We start from the raw sequence: 26026 nt of genomic DNA on the forward strand, positions 1-26026 counted from the left end.
CACATTGCTGGTGGGAATGTAAAATGGTATTGCCATTGTGGAAAGCAGTCTGGTGGTTTCTCAACAAGTTAAACAAATAATTACTGTATGACCTCAGCAATTTCACTACTGCTATATACCCATAAAGATAAAAAACAGGTGTTCAAAAAAGAAAAAAAAAACATCATGTTGGAATATTTAAAGCAGCACTATTAAAAATAGCTAAAAGGTGGAATTAATCCAAGTGTCTATCAGCTGATGAGTGGATAACAAAATATGGCATATCCATACAATGGAGTATTATTTTTCCATAAAAAGGAGTGAATACTGATATATGCTACAACATGAATGAACCTTGAGAACATGATACTACGTAAAAAAAAAAATCAGACACAAAAGGATACATATTACATGATGCCACTGATATGAAATATCCAGAATAGGCAAATCCATAAGACACAAAACAAATTAGCTTTTGCAAGGAACAGGGATAAGGTGATAGGAAGTGATTGATTGCTTAATGGGTACAGGGTTTTCTTTTGGGATGATGGAAATTTTCTGGAACAAGATAGTGGTGATGTCTGGACAACATTGTGAATAACCTAAATACCACTGAAGTCTGTCTTTTTAAATGGTTAAAATGGTTGGGTTTATGTTTTGGTTTTAACACAATAATAATAATAATTAATAATAATAGCTGGAACCCAAGGCCAGTGCTAGAGCTAATAAAAGCAGCTTGATCCAGAAATCAGTTGGAGGGGGTCCTATAGAAAGTATGTGAGGGTAAAGTCAACACAGAAAAACAATGGTGTCAATTTCCTAAATGAAAAGAAGTCGGTAAAACTGCCTTTTGTACTTTAGACTTTTCTATTCGGATACTTTCTATTGACACTCTTCTTCAAGAAGCTATCCAGGTGTTTCATGACCATGAAACAGACAGCGAGGCCCCGCGCATTCAGAATACAGCAGAAGAGAATGCTCTCCCGGGTCCAGACAGGAACAAAAGCCAGGCAAGTGTGATTTTAGCTACCTTCCCTGCACCTCGTACATGAATGAGATTCGAAGCTCCATGGAATCTGAGAGATCTTCTAGACCAAAGATTGATAAACTTTTCTGTAAAGTTCCCAAGAGGAAATATTTCAGGTTTTATTGGCCTAGAAGCAAAATCAAGAGTATTACGGGGTACTTAATATAACATGAGAGAAAATCCCCACCACTACCTCCGGTTTCCCTGTGGTGAGCTGGCTTTGTGCTCAGTCGCCTTCAACTAGAAACAGTCTCTTCAAGACAGAGCCACTGATGGGGAGGTGCAGGGGCTGGATTCCAAGGGGTTAGAGAGAAGTAGGGTATGAGTATTGTGGAGGTGTTCACCAAGTCACCAGCTCCCGGAGTGAAATCCTGCCACTGACAGCCTGGCAGGGGCCAACAGCAGAGTCCCCAGCATGTAGCTGGAACCCAAGGTCAGTGCTAGAGCTAAACAGGGAACAGAAGATGGGGAGGGGACAACAGGCTTAGTCCTCAGGCTCATGATGGTGTCTCATGAAGTTTTATATTCCCGGGGACCATATAAAAAAACTCAACCCTCCAGATTTGGTCCATGGGCCATCATTGGCAGGCTTCTGATCTAAACTTATAGATCTCAATTTCGGGAGGTGTGGGGTGGGGGGTAGAAGGGAGGTCTCTGTATGGTTTATTAGCATCACATTCTCATCAGTATTGCATTTTGTTCCATTATTTCTTGAAGATTCTGGTGCAGGAAATAGGAGAATGTGGTCTAGTATCCTCATTTTAATAGGAAAACAGTCGAAGCCCTAAGCATGAATTGGTTTGATTGGGATCAGAAGGCTTGTTAATATCCAGGCTATGATTGGAATCCCAAGTTCTAAATTTATGACTCTTTCCTCTACCTTATGCTGTCTCAGCAACTGAATAAATCAGCAGAAAATTTAATCCAGATCATTTACATGAACTGCAAAATAAGTATCATTTAACTATAAGTTGTTAAAATAACTAGACGTTTTCTTCACTGTGGGCTGATCTGTCTTCCGTGTTGTGGTACTCTTAGTATTCTAACCTTCCAAGTGCTAGATAATGCACATGTCTTTTCTTTCCTTCCCTTATGGCTGGCTATGACTGACACCCTTAGGATTGTTCATTCTAAGATGGTTTTTCATAAACTCTACCTTTTTCTCAGCTTCCATTGTATTTTAAAAGTGGCAGTTGTTGCCCTGGCCGGTTGGCTCAGCGGTAGAGCGTCGGCCTAGCGTGCGGAGGACCCGGGTTCGATTCCCGGCCAGGGCACATAGGAGAAGCGCCCATTTGCTTCTCCACCCCTCCGCCGCGCTTTCCTCTCTGTCTCTCTCTTCCCCTCCCGCAGCCAAGGCTCCATTGGAGCAAAGATGGCCCGGGCGCTGGGGATGGCTCTGTGGCCTCTGCCCCAGGCGCTAGAGTGGCTCTGGTCGCAACATGGCGACGCCGAGGATGGGCAGAGCATCGCCCCCTGGTGGGCAGAGCGTCGCCCCCTGGTGGGCGTGCCGGGTGGATCCCGGTCGGGCGCATGCGGGAGTCTGTCTGACTGTCTCTCCCTGTTTCCAGCTTCAGAAAAGTGCAAAAAAAAAAAAAAAGTGGCAGTTGTTTTATTTGACTTAGTAATTGAAGACCAATTGAAAGAGAGATTCTACCACAAGTTACTGTGTGTTTCCCTAAGTACAATTATCATCAAATTTTCTTTCTTTCTGGAAATTATTCAGTCCCTCTTACTATTATTCTATTTTATTATTTTAGATAGAATAATATTTTTTTTCTAATCTTACTTATAGAAATAAAATTAAGAATGCTGTTAAACCATAGCAGTATTAATATCTGTCCTTGTGTGTGTGTTTTCTCTCCAAAGGATCCGCAAAATAAAGTTATAGCTGATGAAGTTTCAGATGAAGCATTTCCAGAAACAGAAGATAAAAGTATACTTAGTAAGTAAGATAGCAAAACAAGTCATCCATCATTTACATTAGAAAGACAAGCAGAGTAAGGACACGTGTGTGAGCACAGACATGCTTCCCAGGAAAGAAAGGAGAGACAGGAGAGGTTCACATCGTTGTCGGCATTGTCGTTTGACAGACAGAGCAAGATAAACACAGAAGTCCCTAACTTTTGTCTACAAATGGGGATAAGAGAGAAAAATAATGAGGGATCTTTTCACACTCTTTCAAGTAGTTGCTCAAGTTCGTTATGGTTATAAAACCCACCAGTACATTTCATCGTCCTTCTTCCTGGCTTTGCAGAGAGACAGGATTTTATTGTTTCCTTTCACTGGTGCAGGTCTGGGTGCCTGAGTGCTGTGGAGGCTCCCTCTGAGTGCTACTGCTCTGTTCACAGAGCTGAGGGAGGCCACAGGGACTTGTACCATCAGCCCACTTGAACAGTGCTTGCTTACATAACATCAGTTTATTCCTAAACTTGGACAAGGCAAATAGAAGAAGGCTTCCCAAACATAATGAAAAGTTACCTCTCTGGAGATCTGAGCCTCAGTCTTTTAGATCCTTTATAGAACCATTGATAGAAAACTATTTTAAGTCTTAAATATACTTTCTATGTGTGCTAGCGAAGGCTTTGCCATAGTCAATAGTTTATTCCTAGTCTAGAATAAAGTTCAGGTCGTCCTGTGTCATCATCATCATAGCCATCACCATTGGACAATGTATAACTCCCTTTAAGCATGCAACTCCATTAGAACAGTTCAGTTTTCTTCTTTTAAAAGGAGATAATTTGTCCCTTATTTTAGTTATTTTTTTCCAGATATTTTAGTTCATTTGTAATCTAAGAACTGTATAATCTATCTTATTGCAAAAGTGTAATAATTATAAATGGACTCTGAAAACTTTGTATTTAATAGAGTATAACCAAAAATCTGTCTAGCTTCTAGAGTTTTCTGCTTTTAGACTTGTTACTTTTAACTAGATGATCCAGGAAAATGAACATGTAAATAATTAACCTTTTAATATTGCTTAAGAAGCCTGGCTTGTTTTCTGCAAAGAAAACCTCAACAATACTTAAAGTGTGTCTTATGGTGCTGTTATGACTGAGCCCCATTAGAAGGACGTGGAAAACACCACGCCACACAGTGGCTGGGATCGTCACATTGTGGAATAAGGTTAACAACCACACGGTGGTGATTCTATTACTTCCTTCTTCTGAGTATCTCAGGCATCGCTGGATCCAATGACACACCTGTCCAAAACCATGGGTGGTCAAGAACTACCATGGTTGTTAGTTGTAAATACTGGAGTAAATTCTCACCACTTTTCCTGTTGGTAGGTACTGACACCAATAAATCAACAAAACCTGAAGAAGTCAAATCAATTGATAGTTTCTCTAAAGTAAGTATTATAATTTACTTTTGGTTACTAGTACATTGAAATGTGTCACGATTCCTTGCTTTCTAGTGTGTTTTCAAGTGGAATGAAGTAACAATGTGCTCTTCTTTGGTTTGAAGTAAATCTGACTGTGAAATATTAGCTAAACCTGAGTTCACTTGTTATTTTTCATATCTAAAGCAGTGGTTAATGATATTCAGTTTTGCCAAGTAAGAAAGTAAACACATTTTTTAATTTTAGACTTATGACAAATGTATATTTATGTGTTTTTCTTTACCACTTAATTTATGACTTTTATTTTCTTACAGACTCTCTTTACCTTTAAAGAATTTTCCCAGCATTAATCTGTGACTCTACAGAATATTTTATTAATCTCTTGAAAAAATATTTACAACTCACTCACTATTGTTTTAATGGAAATAATATTTTCATATATTGTATTGCTTTACCATATATGGAAACACTTTTGTCATTGAATAGAATGACCAGATTAATCGAGTGGAATTTCATTTATTTTTGTTACATTTCATTATCTTTTTATGAATTTAATTCATAGAAAACAATTTTAAAATATTTTAGATTTTGAAACTGTATAAGAAAAGAAAAAGTTTTGGAAGGATATATACCAAACTGTAAGCATGACGACCAATATGGAGGGAGGGAAATGAGTTTAGAGAAAGTGATACAAGGCCTTATCATTTTTACTGTATGTATTTGAAATATAAATTATCAGGAATGTCAAGTATATTTTTGTATTTACATTTAATGAGTTTCAATTTCCCCAAATTCCATATTCAGTTCAAAGAGCCTAATTTGTTTCAAACACTGTTGTGATGATTTGGGATGTATCATTGAACTAAAAACACCGAGTTCCAGGACCATATCAAGTTTACATTTTAATAGAGGAAGACAGATAATAAGCCACAAACACATAAAGAAATGAATTCTATGATATATTAGATATCTATAAAGAATAAGTGGAGTTGAGTAGAGTAAGAGGATCTGGGACATGGACCACACGAAAAAGTAAGGCTGCTGTCTTAATGGGGTAAGCCCCTTGATAAGGTGCGATTTAAGCAGATTGAACAAAGATGGAGTCAGCCCACTGGGTCTGGGGAAGCATTTCAGGCAGCAAGAACAGCTGGATGACAACTGTGAGGCAGAAAGGCACATGGCATCAAGGTGGAAGAGGAGTAAGGGATGAGGTTAGAGAGACACACGGGAAGGGAGAAGAGCCCGGTCAGCCAGGGTCACACAGGCAGCGACTAGGACATTTGAAGTAAAAGGGGGAGTCTTTGCAGGGTTTTAAGTAGAGATGTTTTATCACTTGACTTATAAAATGCTCACTCTGGGAGCTGAATTAAGAATAGACACTAGAGAAGTTCCTGTAGCTTTGTTGGACTAGCCTTCTACAGATAACATTCTAAGGCTAGGCAAAATAGAGAAGCTTATTATTTGAGGGCCAACAGCAGGTGGGGAAAAGGCAAAGCAACAAACAAGCAAGCAGCAAAAAGCAGGCAGAAAATGTATGGAATTTGACCACTGAATAAAGAGAGCTTCGCTGGACAAGAGCCATGCCCCATCTGCATGACGCCAGGTGCTGGAACTCAAGCAGAAAGCCTCATTCTGTTTTATTTGAAGTATTCAAGGATAAAGTTTGAGAAGCTGAAAATGAAAAAGGTCTTGGAAGGGAGGGAGCCACAGAAAAGGAACCTCAGAATCTGCATGCACATTTTTCTTAAATGCTGGCTGACACTATTACTGTCACAAACAATCGGTGTCTTCCCGGAGAATATGACCATGTAATGTTTTTTTTCTCCAAATATTTGGAATCTGAACTTTAAATTAGCTGGACTCTGCCATCCATTGTTTATTTTCACAGCTCACTGCGCGTGCTGAGCTTGGTGCAAAAGCAGAGAAGTTGCTGAAGAAGGGGCTGAGTGTTCCCGACACGCTGCTAGTTAGCATCATGGTAAACGCTATTAAGTATGTATTCTTTTTGAATCTATTTAATATATTCCTTGTCATATAGAGATGTATAAAAATAATGTAGAGATATTATTATTCTTAATGTCAAATGAATACTCCTTATGACATAAACCAGACAGCAAGATCAAGATTTTTTTTTGTGATTCACAAGCCTCTATTTCATTTCCCTCTTTACCAACTATGACTTTATTTGCCCAGATGTTAATTCAGATCTGTTTTTATTTTGTGTGGGATATCCAAGGAGAAATCACATACTACTTGGAAAAGCCTAGGGACAGATTATGGAGGGGAGAGACCCTAACTGTGGGCTCACAAGACAATATCCTTCCTTATTTTGTGTTTCAGAGGGAGGGGGTGAACCCAGGGACCCAAAGACTGGGCAGCGATGGGTTGGAAGGCAGTGAGGACGAGTTGCACGGGCGAGAAATAATTATGTGCTTTGCACAGAGGTGACATGTGATAGGGGATGAAGAAAAGTCAAAGTAGGCTATAATTCTGTAATCTTCCTCCTTTCAAAGGATGAAGGACTCTTCTCAACCCTTTTTCATAATACAGAAAAAGGCCAAGTTAAAGAAGCCATAAAAGCTCAGTTGATCTGTATTATAAAGAGATGAGGGAGGCATAGCAGGATGAAATAAAAAATCAAAAAGCTGCTGTGAAAGAGCTTGGAGAGCTTGGTTGGGCGAAGAAAGAGAGTTCGGGTTGCTAACTGTGTGGGAGACAGATCGACGGGCAAGAGAAGGAGGCTGTCGGGAAGCTGTGCTCTTCCTCTGGGGTGGACTCCCTTTCGTGTGTTCCTGAGGCCTCATTGGAGACTGAAGCTGCCTCTCAGGTGTGATGCATCTTGGAACAATTGCTCCTTGAGTGCGTCACCGAAGAAACCGGTCACAAGGATGCTCCCTCCACCCCTCCCAGAGCTGGAAGTGGTCTCATTCTACTAGTAACATTTCTCAGAACTGGCATGAAATATGTTGTATCTATGAGAATCCTTGGTTAAAAATAATTGCATATGAAAAACAATCAGCTATGAAGCAGATCTTAGCTTTGGCTTCAGTGGAGCCGGTGTGTCCTGCACCACCATCAGAACTCCACCGCCATCCCACAACCCCCTTGCCCCGAGGCACCTGCAGAGGCTGCTGTTGAAATCCTTTCTTCTAGTCCAAACCCATCTTCTTCAATGAGGAAAGAGAGGCACCTGGTAGTCCAGTGAGGCAGTCCAGTCACTTATCCGGTTAGTTATGTAGCCAGAGCCAAAGCACAGGTGTTCTTGCTCCATGTGTCCTCACCCTGACCTCCTCCTCCCGCTGAAGCAGCTCCTGAGACTGTGCATGGAGGAGAGGTCACCCAGACCTGGATACGGGGCTCAAGAAACTTCTCCGTCTTAAACCAATGAATCGGCAAACCCATGCTGTGCAGAGGGCTTTACCAAGCCCTGGACAAGTTAGAAAAGCAAAAATGCGGTCTTTTCCCGCTCTTTGTAGTTCTAACAGAGAAAGAAACAAGTTCATAACTTTTAATCCAAACGCCACATCTCAACTTTGCCTAATGTAGAGGTTTAGCAGGGCAAAGTTGAAGTTTATGCCCTTTTCACATTGATTTCCAATTTAAAGAACTAAAATAATTCTTGGAGCACCCATTCTCTGTAGAGGATGCTGCAGTGAAGGTCCTTCCCCACCTTATAATTTAATTGAGATAAATAAGACTCACTTGCATTTTTTTCTAAGTCAAAATATAATAATTACCAGTTGTATGGGGAAGCGAGTGAGAGCCGGAGTTCAGTCAGTCGTGATGTCTCGCGCTGGTTTGGGATCGGGTAGGAAGAATTTCCCAGGTGGGTACAGTGAGTATCCACTATGTGCTAACCTCTGTGCTGGTTTTAAAATGCATCATTTCAGTTCATTTTTATAACCACTGTGTGAGGTGTGTAATTCCACTGTGTGTAGATGACGAAATAAGTTCAAAGGAGAAGCTGCCTATGAACACAAGCTAGAAAATGCAGTTCATACTAATTCATACTCACATAACACTGAGGAGATCAGCTTGTTTGAAGTAGGTGGTTCACAATTGTGAACATGAAGATGCAATAGGTAAGTTAGTTGTGTCCAATTAGTTTTAAATTCCATGTCATGGCCTCTGGAATCGACATGGAGGGCATCAGGCACCCACAGAAGGATTGTAAACAAGTGAATGATTAGTTAACCTAAATTTAGCTGTAAAGAATTAAAATTTATACAGGAGGACATTGTCATGGAATTGAAAGAAAAAGGCAAGATTCATTGCATTATTATTTCCAAAGTACTGTGTCTACCAAAATGTTCATGGTTTGTCCGTATTCGATTTAGTCAGATACCTGTGGATCAAGGCTGGGTGCTCGATGGCTTTCCAATGACATTAAACCAAGCAAAGCTTCTGGAGGAAGCTCTCACAGGCTGCAACAGAGACCTCTTAGAGCTGGAGGCAAAGAAAGCACAGATATCCACACTGGCTGTCGATCCTACCACTGCCAAAGAAGTACCTCTCCCCCCTGCTGCTTTTGATTTTGTCATGTTATTAGCTATTTCAGATATTTCCTCATTGGATCGCATGAGTGATACCATGGGTAAGTTGGACACTTTCTTTCTTTTCTTTTTTCTTCTTTCTTTATTTTATTTTTTTAAGATTTTATTTATTCATTATAGAGAGGGGAGAGAGAGAAAGAGAGAGAGGGAAGGGGGGAGGAGCAGGAAGCATCAACTCCCATATGTGCCTTGACCAGGCAAGCCCAGGGTTTTGAACCAGCAACCTCAGCGTTTCCAGGCTGACGCTTTATCCACTGCACCACCACAGGTCAGGCTTTCTTATTGTTTAAATTTCTTTAGATGCTGAGTATCCTAAAATTGAATTCTTTTCTGGCACTACCTACCTGGAGTTAGTGCAGACTCAGTCCCACAAAATTGCCCTCATTACAGATGTTAAGCGGCAGTAGTGGATGCTCTGGTTACCAGCATTTCTGTCTGACTTGACTACAAATGTGAGGATTTTCTTGACCCTTCCTCAAGTTTGATAAATGGCTCAGGGGACTCGGGAAAATACTTTATTTACTATTATTGATTTATTTTAATGAATATTATAAAGGATAAGACGAACAGCCAGATGAAGAGGTACATAGGGCAGGGTCGGGGAGAGTCCCTGTGAAGCTAGGCGGGCACCATCCTCCCAACATGTGGAAACATTTGCCAACCCAGAAGCTCTTAAAGTCCTTCTTCAGAGTTTTTATGGAGGTTCAATTATGTAGCATGTCGATTAAGTCATTGGGCATTGGTGATTAGCTCAGTCCCTAGCGCCCTCTTCTGCCTAAGAGATCACAGGGTGGGCTAAAAGTTCCAGCCCTCTAATCACCTCGTTGATTACTGTAGCAACCAAACCCTAAACTCTAAGAGTCACCTCATTAGCACAAATCAGATAAGGCTAAAAGGGGCTTATTATGAATAACAAAAGATGTTCCCATTCTACTAAATGAGAGAACATATTCACAGACACAAGTGATAAGAGGTAAATATCCAAAATTTATAAATAACTTCTAAAACTCAACACCACACCAAAATAAAAAAATAATTATAAAAAATATAAAAAACCCAAGCAATTCAATTAAAAATAGACAAAGGACCTGAATAGACACTTCTCCAAAGAGGACTTACCAATGGCCAATAGACATATGAAAGATGTTCAGGGAGATGACGTCAGAGTAATGGCGGAGTAGGAAGCGATACCGATAAATCTCCCCCAAAACTCAACAAGATCTTCAACCAGAAACAGAAAAACCTATACTTGGAGCCTCCAGATGCTTCACAATACACCCGAAGGTATGGTCGAGTGAAAAATTGGCTAAATATATAACCAAATCCTGAAGGAAATAGGGAGTAAGAAATGCTCCGCCTTCCTCACTAACCTAAACAGGGCGGCTTTCTCTGGTAACTGTGAATATAGAAACTGAGGCGGGCAAAGGGGGTGAATACATCCAGGCCGCGCACAAAAGGCCGAACCAGGCTGTGGCACGGAGATCCTAGCGGAGGAAAAACTGTTCCTGTGGCAAGCCGGGCAATACAAGCTAACACTAGCGCCAAACCCAAACAAAGAAAGACAAGCGGGGCAGCCATTTACCCGTTCTCCTGGTTGGTGCGCAGTTAGTGGGCGAGAGATCTCTTCCTAAGCCCCAGAAGTGGGTGTCCATGTTGCCCCACAGAGAGGCAGGGTCAGAGGCCTTTCTGTGGGCCGAAAGCAGAATCTCTGGGCAAACCAGCGCCCTGGGAAAGACGCGCACGGGAGGGAGCGAGAACTAATTCCAACGGTGGAAATTTTCCGTGCTGGTGAGGGTTTCACTCAGGGAAACGCGGCCGGCCTCATATCCTGGTGTGCGCGCGCAGATAGGTAGTGAGCGATTCCTCCGAGTGCCTCGGCAGGGCGCGCCCGTGTTATCGCACAGAGGGGCAGAGTCAGGGGCCTTTGTGTGGGCAAAAGCGGAATCTCAGGCCGCCCCAGCGCCTTGCAAAAGCCGCGCACGGGGACGGAGCGAGAGCGAATTCCAGCGCTGCAAATTTCCATTCGGTTGGGGGTTTCACTCAGAGCGTGAGACTGCTGGCCGGATATCTTGGTCTGCGCACGCAGATAGTGAATGAGAGTTTCCTCCAAGCACCTCGGAAGTGGGCGCCCGCCTGTGTTACCGGACAGAGTGGCAGAACCAGAGGTCTTTGAGTGGGCGGAAACCCTGCCTGATTATGCTAGCAGCTCTGACTGACTGAGCCTTACCCAGAGCCCTGTGCTGAGTGGAAATAGAGTGGGGAGTTGCCAGCTCTTTGAGCCTCTTACTATCCAGTCAGAGGCAGCAACAACCCCATAGCTGGATTATCAGGCTACTAATTGAGGAAGGAAAGACTAGGAGAAAGGCTCCAGGAACACGGACTCTCTCACTGTTGGAGCCTATGAAAGCTAATGAGCCTTGACTCCCAACGAGACTAAAGCACAATACATGACATTGCCATAGAGACTTATCAACTGCAAACCTCTACCTGAGCGTGCCAAAGGGGCAGAACCTGGGGTACAGAGTCACCGACAAGGAAGAGGGAGAGAAAAGAAAAAAAGAGAAGATAACCTCTCAAAATCAAGAATAATCTGCAGACTTTATAACCTATCCCATTTTATTATATTTGTTCGTTTGTTTCTCTTATCTTCATTCTTGATACTTTTTTTCCTCCTCCAATTTGGACGATTAACTCTCTGCCGGTCTTACTCTCTCCTCTCCTTGAACTACACTACCCATAAGTGTTACATCTCCCATTATCTTTTTTCTCCTCTTCCTTTCTCTCTATGAGGGTTGCACTCCAAAACCCTTAACTCTCTCTCTCTCTCTCCTTTTATCTTCTTTTAGTGGTTCCCTCTTTTTCTCTCTCTCTCTCTTTCTTTTCTCCCTCTATATTAGTTTCTTCCTTTCTCCTTTACATCTCCTCTCATTCAAACCTCAATAACAAACAAATTATCTTATCTGGGACTCAAACTTATGTTTGTGGCATTTTGGGGGTTTTTTATTTCACCTTTTTAACTCACTAGCAGTGCTCCCATGCCTGCCCCTCCATTTTATCTAGTTCTTGTTCCACTAAATACAATAGTATTTTTTTAATTTGTCCCCCCATTTTTCTGTTCTCTTATTCCTCTCATCATAACTCTTAGACAACACCACACCTAAAAGCAAATCATTTTATTCTTGACCCAAATTTTTTCCTTATTTGCTTTTTGTGGGTCCATACCGCCCCCCCCCCTTTTTTTTTTTCCTTTTCTTTTCTTTTTTTTTTTTTTTTGCCCCTTTATTAGTTTTCCCCAATTCAGGACCTCCATCACAGGCATTGTTTGTTATAATTCACAGTTCACCACAAGATTTTCTCAAGAAAAAAGGGAGAGGAGAGGAAAAAAGGAGGGGGGGAAAATTTTCCTTTTTTTAAAAATTATTATTTTATTTTTCTTTATTTCATTATTAATTTTTTTTTAAAAAAAACAACTCTTTTTGATTTTTTATTTTTTAACTTTTTATTCTTTATTAAATCTCATTAATACTATCAACAAAACCACCCTCAGATGCCATTAAGGAAGAGAAAATCGAATATCATGGATACAAAAGAAAGAGAGGTAACACAGCTAGATGAGGGAAAATCTATGGAGAAAAAATTTAATATATTGGAAACCTTGGAGCTAAATGACAGAGAATTCAAGATAGAAATACTAAAAATCCTCCGAGATATACAAGAAAACACAGAAAGGCAATTTAGGGAGCTCAGAAAACAACTCAATGAACACAAAGAATATATGTCCAAAGAAATTGAAACTATAAAGACAAATCAAACAGAGATGAAAAACTCAATTCACGAGCTGAAAAACGAAGTAACAAGCTTAGCTAATAGAACAGGTCAGATAGAAGAGAGGATTAGTGAAATAGAAGACAAGCAACTTGAGGCACAACAGAGAGAAGAAGAAAGAGACTCAAAAATTAAAAAAAATGAGATAGCCCTACAAGAATTATCTGACTCCATCAAAAAGAATAACATAAGAATAATAGGTATATCAGAGGGAGAAGAGAGAGAAAATGGAATGGAGAACATACTCAAACAAATAATAGATGAGAACTTCCCAAGCCTGTGGAAAGAACTAAAGCCTCAAATTCAAGAAGCAAACAGAACACTGAGTTTTCGTAACCCCAACAAACCTACTCCAAGGCATATCATAATGAAATTGACACAAACCAACAGCAAAGAAAAAATTCTCAAGGCAGCCAGGGAAAAGAAGAATACAACATATAAAGGAAGGCCCATTAGATTATCATCAGATTTCTCAGCAGAAACTCTACAAGCTAGAAGAGAGTGGACCCCAATATTCTCTCCTGAAAGAGAGAAACTTTCAGCCACGAATACTATACCCATCAAAGCTATCCTTCAAATATGAAGGAGAAATAAAAACATTCACAGATACAGAAAAGATGAGGGAATTTATCATCAGAAAACCCCCACTCCAGGAATTACTAAAGGGGGTTCTCCAATCAGATACAAAGAACAAAAAAAAAACAGAGCCACAAGTAAAAGCTCCAAGAAGAACACAATAAAACCAAATTTAAACTGTGACAACAACAAAAAGAAAGAGGGGGGAGAAGATGGAGATTAACAGTAGCAAAGGACGATGGAGTGCAAAAGTACTCACAAAATAGTTTGCTACAATGAACAGGGTAGGGACCCTTTTCATTACTCAAAAGTAACCACCATTGAAAAAACTACCACAGAAGCACATGAGATAAAAAAAGATAGCAACAGAGGAAAGATGTATGGAATACAACCAAATAAAAACAAAAGATAGAAAAACGAAAGAGAAGGATCAAACAAGACACAAAACTAACAGAAAGCAAGATATAAAATGGCAATAGGGAACTCACAAGTATCAATAATTACACTAAATGTAAATGGATTAAACTCACCAATAAAAAGGCACAGAGTAGCAGAATGGATTAAAAAAGAAAATCCAACCATATGCTGCCTACAGGAAACTCATCTAAGTAACAAGGATAAAAAGAAATTCAAAGTGAAAGGCTGGAAAACAATACTCCAAGCAAATAACATCCAAAAAAAAGCAGGTGTAGCAATACTCATATCGGATAATGCTGACTACAAGACAGGAAAAGTACTCAGAGATAAAAATGGCTATTTCATAATGTCTAAGGGGACACTGAATCAAGAAGACATAACAATTCTTAATATATATGCACCAAACCAAGGAGCACCAAAATATATAAGACAGCTACTTATTGATCTTAAAACAAAAACTGACAAAAATACAATCATACTTGGAGACCTCAATACACCACTGACGGCTCTAGATCGGTCATCCAAACAGAGAATCAACAAAGACATAGTGGCCTTAAACAAAACACTAGAGCACCTGGATATGATAGACATCTACAGGACATTTCATCCCAAAGTGACTGAGTATACATTTTTCTCCAGTGTACATGGATCATTCTCAAGAATTGACCATATGTTGGGCCACAAAAACAACATCAGCAAATTCAGAAAAATTGAAGTTGTACCAAGCATATTTTCTGATCATAAAGCCTTGAAACTAGAATTCAACTGCAAAAAAGAGGAAAAAAATCCCACAAAAATGTGGAAACTAAACAACATACTTTTAAAAAATGAATGGGTCAAAGAAGAAATAAGTGCAGAGATCAAAAGATATATACAGACTAATGAAAATGACAATACGACATATCAGAATCTATGGGATGCAGCAAAAGCAGTGATAAGAGGGAAGTTCATATCGCTTCAGGCATATATGAACAAATAAGAGAGAGCCCAAGTGAACCACTTAACTTCTCACCTTAAGGAACTAGAAAAAGAAGAACAAAGACAACCCAAAACCAGCCGAAGAAAGGAGATAATAAAATCAGAGCAGAAATAAATGAATTAGAGAACAGAAAAACTATAGAAAAAATTAATAGAACAAGGAGCTGGTTCTTTGAAAAGATCAACAAAATTGACAAACCCTTGGCAAGACTTACCAAGGAAAAAAGAGAAAGAACTCATATAAACAAAATCCAAAATGAAAGAGGAGAAATCACCACGGACACCGTAGATATACAAAGAATTATTGTAGAATACTATGAAAAACTTTATGCCACTAAATTCAACAACCTAGAAGAAATGGATAAATTCCTAGAACAATACAACCTTCCTAGACTGAGTCAAGAAGAAGCAGAAAGCCTAAACAGACCTATCAGTAGAGAAGAAATAGAAAAAAACATTAAAAACCTCCCCAAAAATAAAAGTCCAGGCCCTGACGGCTATACCAGCGAATTTTATCAAACATTCAAAGAAGACTTGGTTCCTATTCTACTCAAAGTCTTTCAAAAAATTGAAGAAGAAGCAATACTTCCAAACACATTTTATGAGGCCAACATAACCCTCATACCAAAACCAGGCAAGGATGGCACAAAAAAAGAAAACTACAGACCAATATCTCTAATGAATACAGATGCTAAAATACTAAACAAAATACTAGCAAATCGAATACAACAACATATTAAAAAAATAATACATCATGATCAAGTGGGATTCATCCCAGAATCTCAAGGATGGTTCAACATACGTAAAACGGTTAACGTAATACACCATATCAACAAAACAAAGAACAAAAACCACATGATCCTATCAATAGATGCAGAAAAGGCTTTCGAAAAAATACAACACAATTTTATGTTTAAGACTCTCAACAAAATGGGTATAGAAGGAAAATATCTCAACATGATAAAGGCCATATATGATAAACCATCAGCTAACATCATATTAAATGGCACTAAACTGAAGGCTTTCCCCCTTAAATCAGGAACAAGACAGGGTTGTCCACTCTCTCCACTCTTATTTAATGTGGTACTAGAGGTTCTCGCCACAGCAATCAGACAAGACAAAGAAATAAAAGGCATCCATATCGGAAAAGAAGAAGTAAAGGTATCACTTTTTGCAGATGATATGATCCTATACATCGAAAACCCCAAAGAATCCACAAAAAGACTACTAGAAACAATAAGCCAATACAGTAAGGTCGCAGGATACAAAATTAACATTCAGAAGTCAATAGCCTTTCTATATGCCAACAATGAAACAACTGAGAAGGAACTCAAAAAAATAATCCCCTTCACGATTGCAACAAAAAAAATAAAATACTTAGGAATAAACATAACAAAGAATGTAAAGGACTTATATAATGAAAACTATAAACCATTGTTAAGGGAAATTGAAAAAGATATAATGAGATGGAAGAATATACCTTGTTCTTGGCTAGGAAGAATAAATATAATCAAGATGGCTATATTACCCAAAGCAATATACAAATTCAATGCAATTCCCATCAAACTTCCAATGACGTTTTTTAAAGAAATATTGCAAAAAATCATCAGATTTATATGGAACTATAAAAAACCCCGAATAGCCAAAGCAATCCTAAAGAAAAAGAATGAAGCTGGGGGCATTACAATACCTGACTTCAAACTATATTATAGGGCCACGACAATCAAAACAGCATGGTATTGGCAGAAAAATAGACACTCAGACCAATGGAACAGAATAGAAAGTCCAGAAATAAAACCACATATATATAGTCAAATAATTTTTGATAAAGGGGCCAACAACACACAATGGAGAAAAGAAAGCCTCTTCAATAAATGGTGCTGGGAAAACTGGAAAGCCACATGCAAAAGAATGAAACTGGACTACAGTCTCTCCCCCTGTACAAAAATTAACTCAAAATGGATCAAAGATCTAAACATAAGACCTGAAACAATTAAGTACATAGAAGAAGACATAGGTACTCAACTCATGGACCTGGGTTTTAAAGAGCATTTTATGAATTTGACTCCAATGGCAAGAGAAGTGAAGGCAAAAATTAATGAATGGGACTACATCAGACTAAGAAGTTTTTGCTCAGCAAGAGAAACTGATAACAAAATAAACAGAAAGCCAACTAAATGGGAAATGATATTTTCAAACAACAGCTCAGATAAGGGCCTAATATCCAAAATATACAAAGAACTCATAAAACTCAACAACAAACAAACAAACAATCCCATAAAAAAATGGGAAGAGGATATGAACAGACACTTCTCCCAGGAAGAAATACAAATGGCCAACAGATATATGAAAAGATGCTCATCTTCATTAGCTATTAGAGAAATGCAAATCAAAACAGCAATGAGATACCACCTCACACCTGTTCGATTAGCTATTATTAGCAAGACAGGTAATAGCAAATGTTGGAGAGGCTGTGGAGAAAAAGGAACCCTCATACACTGTTGGTGGGAATGTAAAGTAGTACAACCATTATAGAAGAAAGTATGGTGGTTCCTCAAAAAACTGAAAATAGAACTACCTTATGACCCAACAATCCCTCTACTGGGTATATACCCCCAAAACTCAGAAACATTGATACGTAAAGACACATGCAGCCCCATGTTTATTGCAGCATTGTTCACAGTGGCCAGGACATGGAAACATCCAAAAAGCCCGTCAATAGATGACTGGATAAAGAAGATGTGGCACATATACACTATGGAATACTACTCAGCCATAAGAAATGATGACATCGGAACATTTACAGCAAAATGGTGGGATCTAGATAACATGATACAAAGCGAAATAAGTAAATCAGAAAAAACCAGGAACTGCATCATTCCATACGTAGGTGGGACATAAAAGTGAAACTAAGACACATTGATAAGAGTGTGGTGGTTACGGGGGGGAGGGGGGAATGGGAGAGGGAAAGGGGGAGGGGGAGGGGCACAAAGAAAACAAGATAGAAGGTGACAGAGGACAATCTGACTTTGGGTGACGGGTATGCATCATAATTGAATGACAAGATACCCTGGTCTTGTTATCTTTGAATATATGTATCCTGATTTATTGATGTCACCCCATTAAAAAAATAAAATTATTTAAAAAAGAAAAAAAAGAAAAAGAAATGATGACTTCGGAACATTTACTACAAAATGGATGGATCTTGATAACATTATACTGAATGAAATAAGTAAATCAGAAAAAACTAAGAACTATATGATTCCATACATAGGTGGGACATAAAAACGAGACTCAGAGACATGGACAAGAGTGTGATGGTTATGGGGTGGGGGAGGGAGGGGAGGGAGAGGAGGGGCACAAGGAGAACCAGACAGAAGGTGACGGTAAACAATTTAACTTTGGGTGATGGGTATGCAACATAATCAAATGTCAAAATAACCTGGAGATGTTTTCTCTAAAACTGTGTACCCTGATTGATCAATGTTACCCCATTAAAATTAATAAAAAAAAAAAAAAAGAAAAGATGTTCAACATCACTTATAGTCAGAGAAATGAAAATTAAAACCACTATATCGCCTCATACCTGTCAGAATGATTTTGAATAACTCCACAAATGACAAGCGTTGTCAAGGATGTGGAGAAAAGGGCATCCTCCTACACCATTGGTGGGGATGCAGACTAGTGCGGCTGCTGTGGCAGACAGTTATGGAGTTTCTTCAAAGATCAAAAATGGACCTGACTTATGACCCAGTGATTCCACTTCTGAGGATTTATCCAAAGAAATCCAAAACACCAATTCAAAAGAATATATGCACCCTTATGTTCATTGCAACATTATTTACAATAGCCAAGCTACGGAAGCAACCCAAATGTCCATCAATAGATGAGTGGATAAGAAAGCTGTGGTAACATATACAATGGAATGCTATTCAGCCATTAAAAAGAATGAAATCTTACTATTTGTGACAGCATGGATGGACTTAGAGAGTATTATACTCAGTGAAATATGTCAGTCAGAGGGAGAAAAAATACCATATGATTTTACTTATTTGTAGACTCTAAAGAACAAAGTAAATAAAACTGAAGCAGACTCATAGGTACAGAGAACCGACTCATGGTTACCAGAGGGAAAAGGCATTGGGGCACTGGGTGAAAGAGGTGAAGGGACTAAGAAGCACAAACTGGTACTTACATAATAGTCATGGGGTTTTAAAGTACAGCATAGGGAATATAGTCAATAATATTGTAATAATTATGGATGGTGCCAAGTGGGTACTGGAAATATCAGGGGGACACTAAGTAAAGTATATGATTGTCTAACCACTTAGCTGTACACCCAAAACTAATATTTAATAAACAAGCAAAAAAAGATAAACAGAAATTGAGTCAAAGGTACAGTAGCTTGCTATTGAAGCCCCTACTTGTTCCCCAGAAGAAATCTCATGAACTCAAGTACCTTTTATATTTTTCTTGGCTTGAATATACTTGAGAACAGTTAAGATTTATATGCTTATGAAAGGAAAATATGGTTTCAGAATTGGAGCAGAATGAGTCACATTAGAATGACTTAGATGAGATTAAATAAATTCTCAACAACAACTCCTTCCAAAATGCTCTTCTCACTCTTACCACTCAAGATACTACAAGGATTTCTAAACTCTGTGTCAGGATCCAAAGACCAAATATATATTTATTATATATTAATATCACAGGTATCAAATGAGATAAAAAGTTAAACATGTAGGACAGAATCTGACACATGATAACATGCATGTAGCAAATACATATATATCAGAAAATTGTGGAAGACATTAAAATGCATTCAAGAACATTGGATATCCTTTCAACAGAAGGCTGAGTTTTATCTAATGAACCCTTTGGAATATCTGATTCCATAGGGGTCTGTGTCTTTTATTGGCTCTTCTGTAACTCTACAAGTTGTAGGAAATTGATAGTAATTCAAATCAGTCTTGTTCACAGACATGCAAATAAATTTTTCAATCAACGTACAATTTATTTCCACACTTTCTAAAAGATGATTCCAAATACTACATTGCTCTATACTAAGTAACTAGCTTTTCATTCATTAACGTCTTACTGGTTCCCTCATTAAGTGAAGAGTTAAGTCATTTTACATTTGTTTAAGAGTCTTGGCTTCTTTAGAATTCTTTTCTGTATTTAGTTGAGAAAAGAGCTCAGGTGATTTTTAAGCCAGGGAATTAGTGAGGTTGCAAGCTCCAGGTTTTTGTGGTTTTTTTTCAAAGATGTTTACCTGTATTAGTGTAAGTCTTGGAAAAAGAGATCAATATCGTCCAGGGCTGGTGTAGCCGAAAGACACAGAAATTGAAGTTATTAAACAAGGGAGAGGAGTTGAAGGGTTCACCTATGTAATTCTGGTTTGCAAGAAGATAAGTGAAGTCAGGATAATGCTGGTAGTTTGGAGGAAAAGATTGTTTAAGGACTGGCTGATATTGGAGAGACTCAATGGCTATATGGGAGTGTTGGACAGATAATAGGAGTAGAAATCATTAAGATTGCAGAGATGGAGCCATTCAAGGTGACCACACTTTCTAAAAGATGATTCCAAATACTACATTGTAGTAGTACAAAATCCAGGATGTGGCCATGGTAGTGAGTGACAGAAGTAGAAAGGCAAGGGCCTAATGCCAGAGTGGGGCTGGGGAGAGAGGACTGCTTATTCATGCGCTGAAATCCTTGACAGATATGAGAAAGTGACCAGGAGATGGTGCATGACGGCATCTCCTGAGAAAAGCTCCTGCAATTTTCTTCAATTACACATTACTGATGTCAGTAATCTTTGGGTTTTATAAATAACCTAAAAACATTATTCTGTATTCTAAACTCATTTCCCTTTTCTGCTATTAATATAGACAAAAAACAATTGATTTCTGTATCCTGTGAGGGTACTTCAGTTTTTTGAACACTATTATGTAATTAATTCACTCTTCCATGTTCTCTTGCATTGACTGAATAATTCTGTTTTTTTTTAATCTAGTTCAAGAATGTTTCCCTCTTTCTCATTTTTCATTTATTTTAAATTCATGAATATTCTGGATTTTGTACTATTAATCCTGAATAAGACTCAATCAGAGCCGTTGCGATTGTTTTTGTTATTGTTCTTGGTCTCTTGTGGTCTTTTCCTTTATATTTATTCTACAGAGAAATATCATACAGTCGAGAAAGAAAGATAAATTACTTTATTTTATTGTAATGTAATATTGATAAATAACTTTATGCATATTTTACTTTATGTCCACCCTGTTATTTCATTTTAATGTTCACATCACAGTGGTAATTTTCTAATTGTTTACTACTTTGTTATTCACGATGACCCATCATTTTTCATTCTCATCTCTTCATGGTTAATCCAGGGACCCTCTCCATTTAAACCACAACTCCTCTTCAATGTCATATTTCACATTTTCTCCAATTTCCAAGAAAAATTAAATTCTCATCCCAAAACTGCACTCTTTCAAAATTATTTTTATTTATTTTTAAATAATTAATTTTTTTTAAGTGAGAGCTGAGGAAATAATGAGATAGACTCCCACATGTGCCCCGATTGGGATCCAACTGGCAACCCCTGTCTGGGGCTGATGCTCAAATCAACTGAGCTATTTTTAGCACCTGCAGCTGACACTTCAACCAACTGAACTATTCTCAGTGCCCTGGGCCCATGCTTGAACCAATTAAACCACTGGCTGTGGGAAGGGAAGAAGGAGAGAAGAGAGAGAGGAATGGGGGTGGGGGGTGAGAAGCAAATGGTCACTTTTCTTGCATGTCCTGACTGGGAATTGAACCCAGGATGTCCATATGCCAGGCCAGTGCTCTATCCACTGAGTGAACTGGCCAGGGCCTCAAAATCTTATTAAACATTTTAAGTAATTTTGGACCAAAGGCAGAACCCAATCTATATGACTTTTTTGCATCAGTACATTTTAGCGGTGCTACTGGAACTTTGGTTTGGCAACTAATCTAATTAAGTAATTTTCATATCATAGCTGAAGCATTTTCAACTGCAATTTCTGAAGAAGATATCAATCAACATGTTGCTGCTAAAAGCCAAGATATGGATGATGACCAGAATTTAAGAGACCAAATACATCATAGGTTAGTTTAAAATTCAGTGTCCTGCTTCTTGTCTTTCGAACAGACTGACGGTTAGTCACTTTAGGCTCATCAGACCTAGGAAAAAGACCTATTTCCTAACATTCAATCTTTTACAAATAAAACTAAGTAGCTTTGATGATAAATGAAGTATTTACGTGCTTGCTTTCGTAGTCAGAGCACTAGTCATCATAACCTGGGAGGAAAGAATGAGATCAGGCAACACTTCCCTCTGTGGTTACATGAACTTACAAGTTTATTGTATGGAATCCTAATTCAGCCCCTATTCAGCAAATGCCAATGAAGACTGTGAAATTTCAAAGAGCTAGGCATCCAACTACAGACTGTGGTCCTAAAACTACTTCTGTTTTGCTAAAATGAAGTTAAACTTTATTAAAAAATATAAAAAGATAGAAAGAAACTATTTTTGGGGTTGTATACAATTTGTTCATTGGGAAAGAAAATTAAGACAATTTTATGAAACTCTGAGAAATCCAAAAATATACAGTGAGCCAAGGACAAATAATTTGAGCGACATTCAGCCTGTCAACTCTCAGGGAGGACAGGAAAGTTTCAAGGATATATCTGAATGAAGCAAATAGGACTGAACCGTCCACACTTACTCAAAGATCTCATCAATTTCTATCTCTAGAGAAAAGAGTAGGTGACTTAGGTGGCTCAGGCTGACGCTACCATCAAAAGTGTGTTCAGTGACTCTACCACGAGTGTGCAGGGTGTTTCCTGAGAATTTCACTTAGAAAACGGAATCGCTACTGAAGCTTTCCTGAAATGATTCCATTTTCAAATCTTTTCATCTTTCATATACCTCAAAAATATGGCTTGATGGCATTAAATAATTTCTTCTTTAAAATGATTGTTCTTCCATCGCCTATAGAATTCATAACGTTGGGCTTTTAGATTTAACTATATGAGCGGCTTGTTTTTTCATTATGTACATCAGGTCAGTCACGCTTACTGTTACCCAAATAATTTCCATCAGTTTGTAGTATTTATATAATATTTTGATTTTGTAGAATTACAGGTTTCTTGGACAACTGGCCTTTATTGGAACAATGGTTCACAGAACCAGAAAATATTCTGATAAAAATCAATGCTGAAGTAGATAAAGAGTCCTTATACCAAAAAATAAAAGAAATGTTTATGGATGAAATAGTAAAAAAGGAGAATAAAGGTAATTATATTTCTTTATAGTTTTGAGCTTATGACCACAACATTCTCTTTTTGGGGGATTATACTATCTGCAAATGTCTTCTACCTCTGATTTTAGGTTTTTGCCACAAATGTTTTTAAATAAAATATGTTCTCCTTGTTTTATTATATTTTAATCTAATCAAAAGAGATCCTCTTACTGAAAGCATTGTTTTTATATGAAAATAAAAATAGCAGAGTTACAATTAAGGATGTTCTAGAGAAGGGTAAAGATGTGGATCTGTTAACCATACCCCTACAAAGAAACAGTGAGAAACTTCTCTCTTTTGGATGTAGATACAAGCAGTTTATTTTCACCAATCTTCTTGCGTTGGTATAAATTTATTGATTATTAACAACTCATTTACATGCCTGCTTCTAGAATATATATTGCCCAAATCCAGCCATCCTAATCTCCTTCATCCTTTATCTAACCAATAATAATGCCCATCCACATTTCGTAGTATTATTGGAATTTGTTACTGAAAGAAATGCGAAACTCCTCTGTTTGCCAATGCCAGATTTACATTGTAATTCTTCCCTTGGGAATAATTTGAGAAATGTTCCCTTGTATCAGTTTTCCCTAATTATATTGGCAACTGCAGTTTCTTGGTATAATAGAAAATGGTCAAAGTTAATATCCCCAGGATTCTAAAACTGCCTTCAGAGCAAGCTGTCTCCGGCCACTAGATGTGTGACCTGACTACCATAATGTACCAGTTAACTGATGCCAAAATAGTACCTCATATAAACCATTATCACCAAGGGACCTGGACCTCACACTTAGAAAGACATGCTCCTGTATCTCAATGTCAGCTTTCTGACAATATGAAAACCAATCCATACATTATTTAAGAGGCTCCCCATGTCATTTGGCCATCAAACATTAGGCTGAGAGGAGGGACAAACCACCCACAACCATCTCAGAATCCTGGTTGTGTGACAAAACCAGACTGGTTCCAAGTGGTAACCTCAAACATCTCCAGGTTAGAATTGATTTGTTTTTCTCATCAATGAGACTCACTTCAACATTTCCTAAAGATTTCACATTCTAATTACTGATTACATGAACAGACTGAACAGCCACGTATTTCAGATTTACAGTTCAATCAGTTAATTAATTTAACAAATATTTTATTGTTGATATACTAAACATTTACTTAGTACACTGTTAAAAAAAATAAAAGGATGTAGTGCTTTTATATATATTCTGATGTGAAAAAAAATGACCATAATAATTAGGAAAAGACAGGTTTCATATGAAAGAGTCTCATTTCTGTCTTTTTAAATATGTCTGTGTACTAAATATGCACAGGGAAGAGTCTGGCAGCGTATACATTACTTGAAGGGCAAGGAAGAAGGCCAAAGAGCCTGAACAGGCCATTTCCCTTTCTCCTTTGTCTAAATTGTTTGGCTTTTTAAAATACAATCATTATATATTACTTTACAATCAGAAAAAGTTTAATTTCCATGTTGAACAAACACCTGGAATGAAGGCTCCTTGCTTGCTAAATTGAGAAGCATAATCTAAGGGCAGAGGGGCGCGTATGCAAAGAAACAGGCACCCAGGAGTGAGGGGAGTCGTTGCCATTGGCCAATCAGTAAAGCGGTGGCCATTCCCAGCATAGAGCGCTGATGGCCAGGGAGGGCAGGGACAGGGTGCTAGAAAGGGTGACCTTGAGTCAGGAAAGCCAAAGGGCTGTCACCGTAACAGGGGCCTGGAAAAACACAAACCACCACGCTCTGCCACACAAGGCCCAGCTGACTGCGCCCTCAGCGGGCAGCACACCTCCTTCTGAGGCCGCAGACGTCGCCCACGCCCTTGCCAAGCCTGGGCTCCAGGCCGCTCTCTCGGTGGCCTGCTCTGCTCAGCACTCGGGTTCAAACGTCAACAGCCGCCCGCAGCGCCGCTGGTCCCCTGTGCTCTGCTCTGCTCATCTTCTCCTTAGCGCTCCCCTTCCAGCCTCTCATGCAGATGAACTTATCACCGCTTTCGTGGCCACCTCTCGCCACAGCGGTGCAGGCTTCCCCAGGCGGGGGTTTTGCTCTCTTGTTCACTGTTGCCTTCAGAAACGAGAGCTGTGCCTGCTGGTGTTTGTAGTGGCAGCAGGAGCAGGAGCAGTGGCAGCAGCGGTGGTCGTACTTATAGTAGCAGTAATGGTAGCAGTAGTAATGATGGTGGTAGTGATGGTTTTTATGGTATTGTTACCACCCTTCCTTTCTTTCAAGGCACAATTCAGGTTCAATAAATGGTTGTTACGTGAATGAATGACTTGCTAAAACAATTGAGCACTATGTAGTACTCTAAGCACTTTGTATCTATGTATGATCCTGCGGCTCCCCCCCTTTCACTCCCATCCCACCATCCCATTGCTTTTCACTATCTCTTTATGCCTTTTATTTTTTACCTCTTTTTCCATTGGAAATTTTGAAATAAACCTTCTTTTATTTGTCTCCATTAGCTATTTTTAGATTGCTGTTTTTCATTTGGTGCCCCCTCAACAAGCCACACACGCGTGCACACACACACACAACACACCATCCCATTCCCATTCCCGCTGTCATCCCCACCACCACCACCATCAGAAGCAATGGGAACGGTGTTCATTACCAAGCCAAGAGGCTGAATCCCTTAAGGACTGGATAATGTAAGGGAGAACCCTAAAACATGAATTTAGCCTTAAATCAATCAGTATGGGCAATTCACATTAATTTAGGTGGTTTAATGTAGTTCAAGTGAATTAGTAGGTGTCTGGAGTTGCTAATAAATGTCCACTCTTATCCTTTTTAAGGTAAAAAGAAATTAGAAGAAAAGGAATTTGAAAAAAAAGAAGATGTCCCCCTGGCTGAGCCCCCTCCCCCTCCTCCCCCTCCTCCTCCTGAACCAGAGAAAGAGCAGGAAACCCATTCTCGGCCTAAGCATTCAAGATCTACTGAAAAAGAAAAACAACCATCAGGTGACTGACAGAATAATTTATAATCCTATTTGCG

The 26026-nt window shown here is 38.9% G+C and overlaps 1 protein-coding gene across 1 annotated transcript in view; it reads left to right on the forward strand.

Moving 5' to 3' along the window:
- The window catches only part of SPEF2 (sperm flagellar 2), a 167731-nt gene that overhangs the window by 68182 nt on the left and 73523 nt on the right, over positions 1-26026 (forward strand). Inside the window, 8 exon segments of the mRNA XM_066244327.1 lie at positions 841-995; positions 2873-2948; positions 4294-4355; positions 6235-6338; positions 8684-8940; positions 21721-21829; positions 22861-23018; positions 25828-25992. Of these exon segments, the coding sequence (XP_066100424.1) occupies positions 841-995; positions 2873-2948; positions 4294-4355; positions 6235-6338; positions 8684-8940; positions 21721-21829; positions 22861-23018; positions 25828-25992 (1086 nt within the window).

The sequence above is a fragment of the Saccopteryx bilineata genome, chromosome 1 (genome assembly GCF_036850765.1).
Source record: "Saccopteryx bilineata isolate mSacBil1 chromosome 1, mSacBil1_pri_phased_curated, whole genome shotgun sequence".
NCBI lineage: Eukaryota > Metazoa > Chordata > Mammalia > Chiroptera > Emballonuridae > Saccopteryx > Saccopteryx bilineata.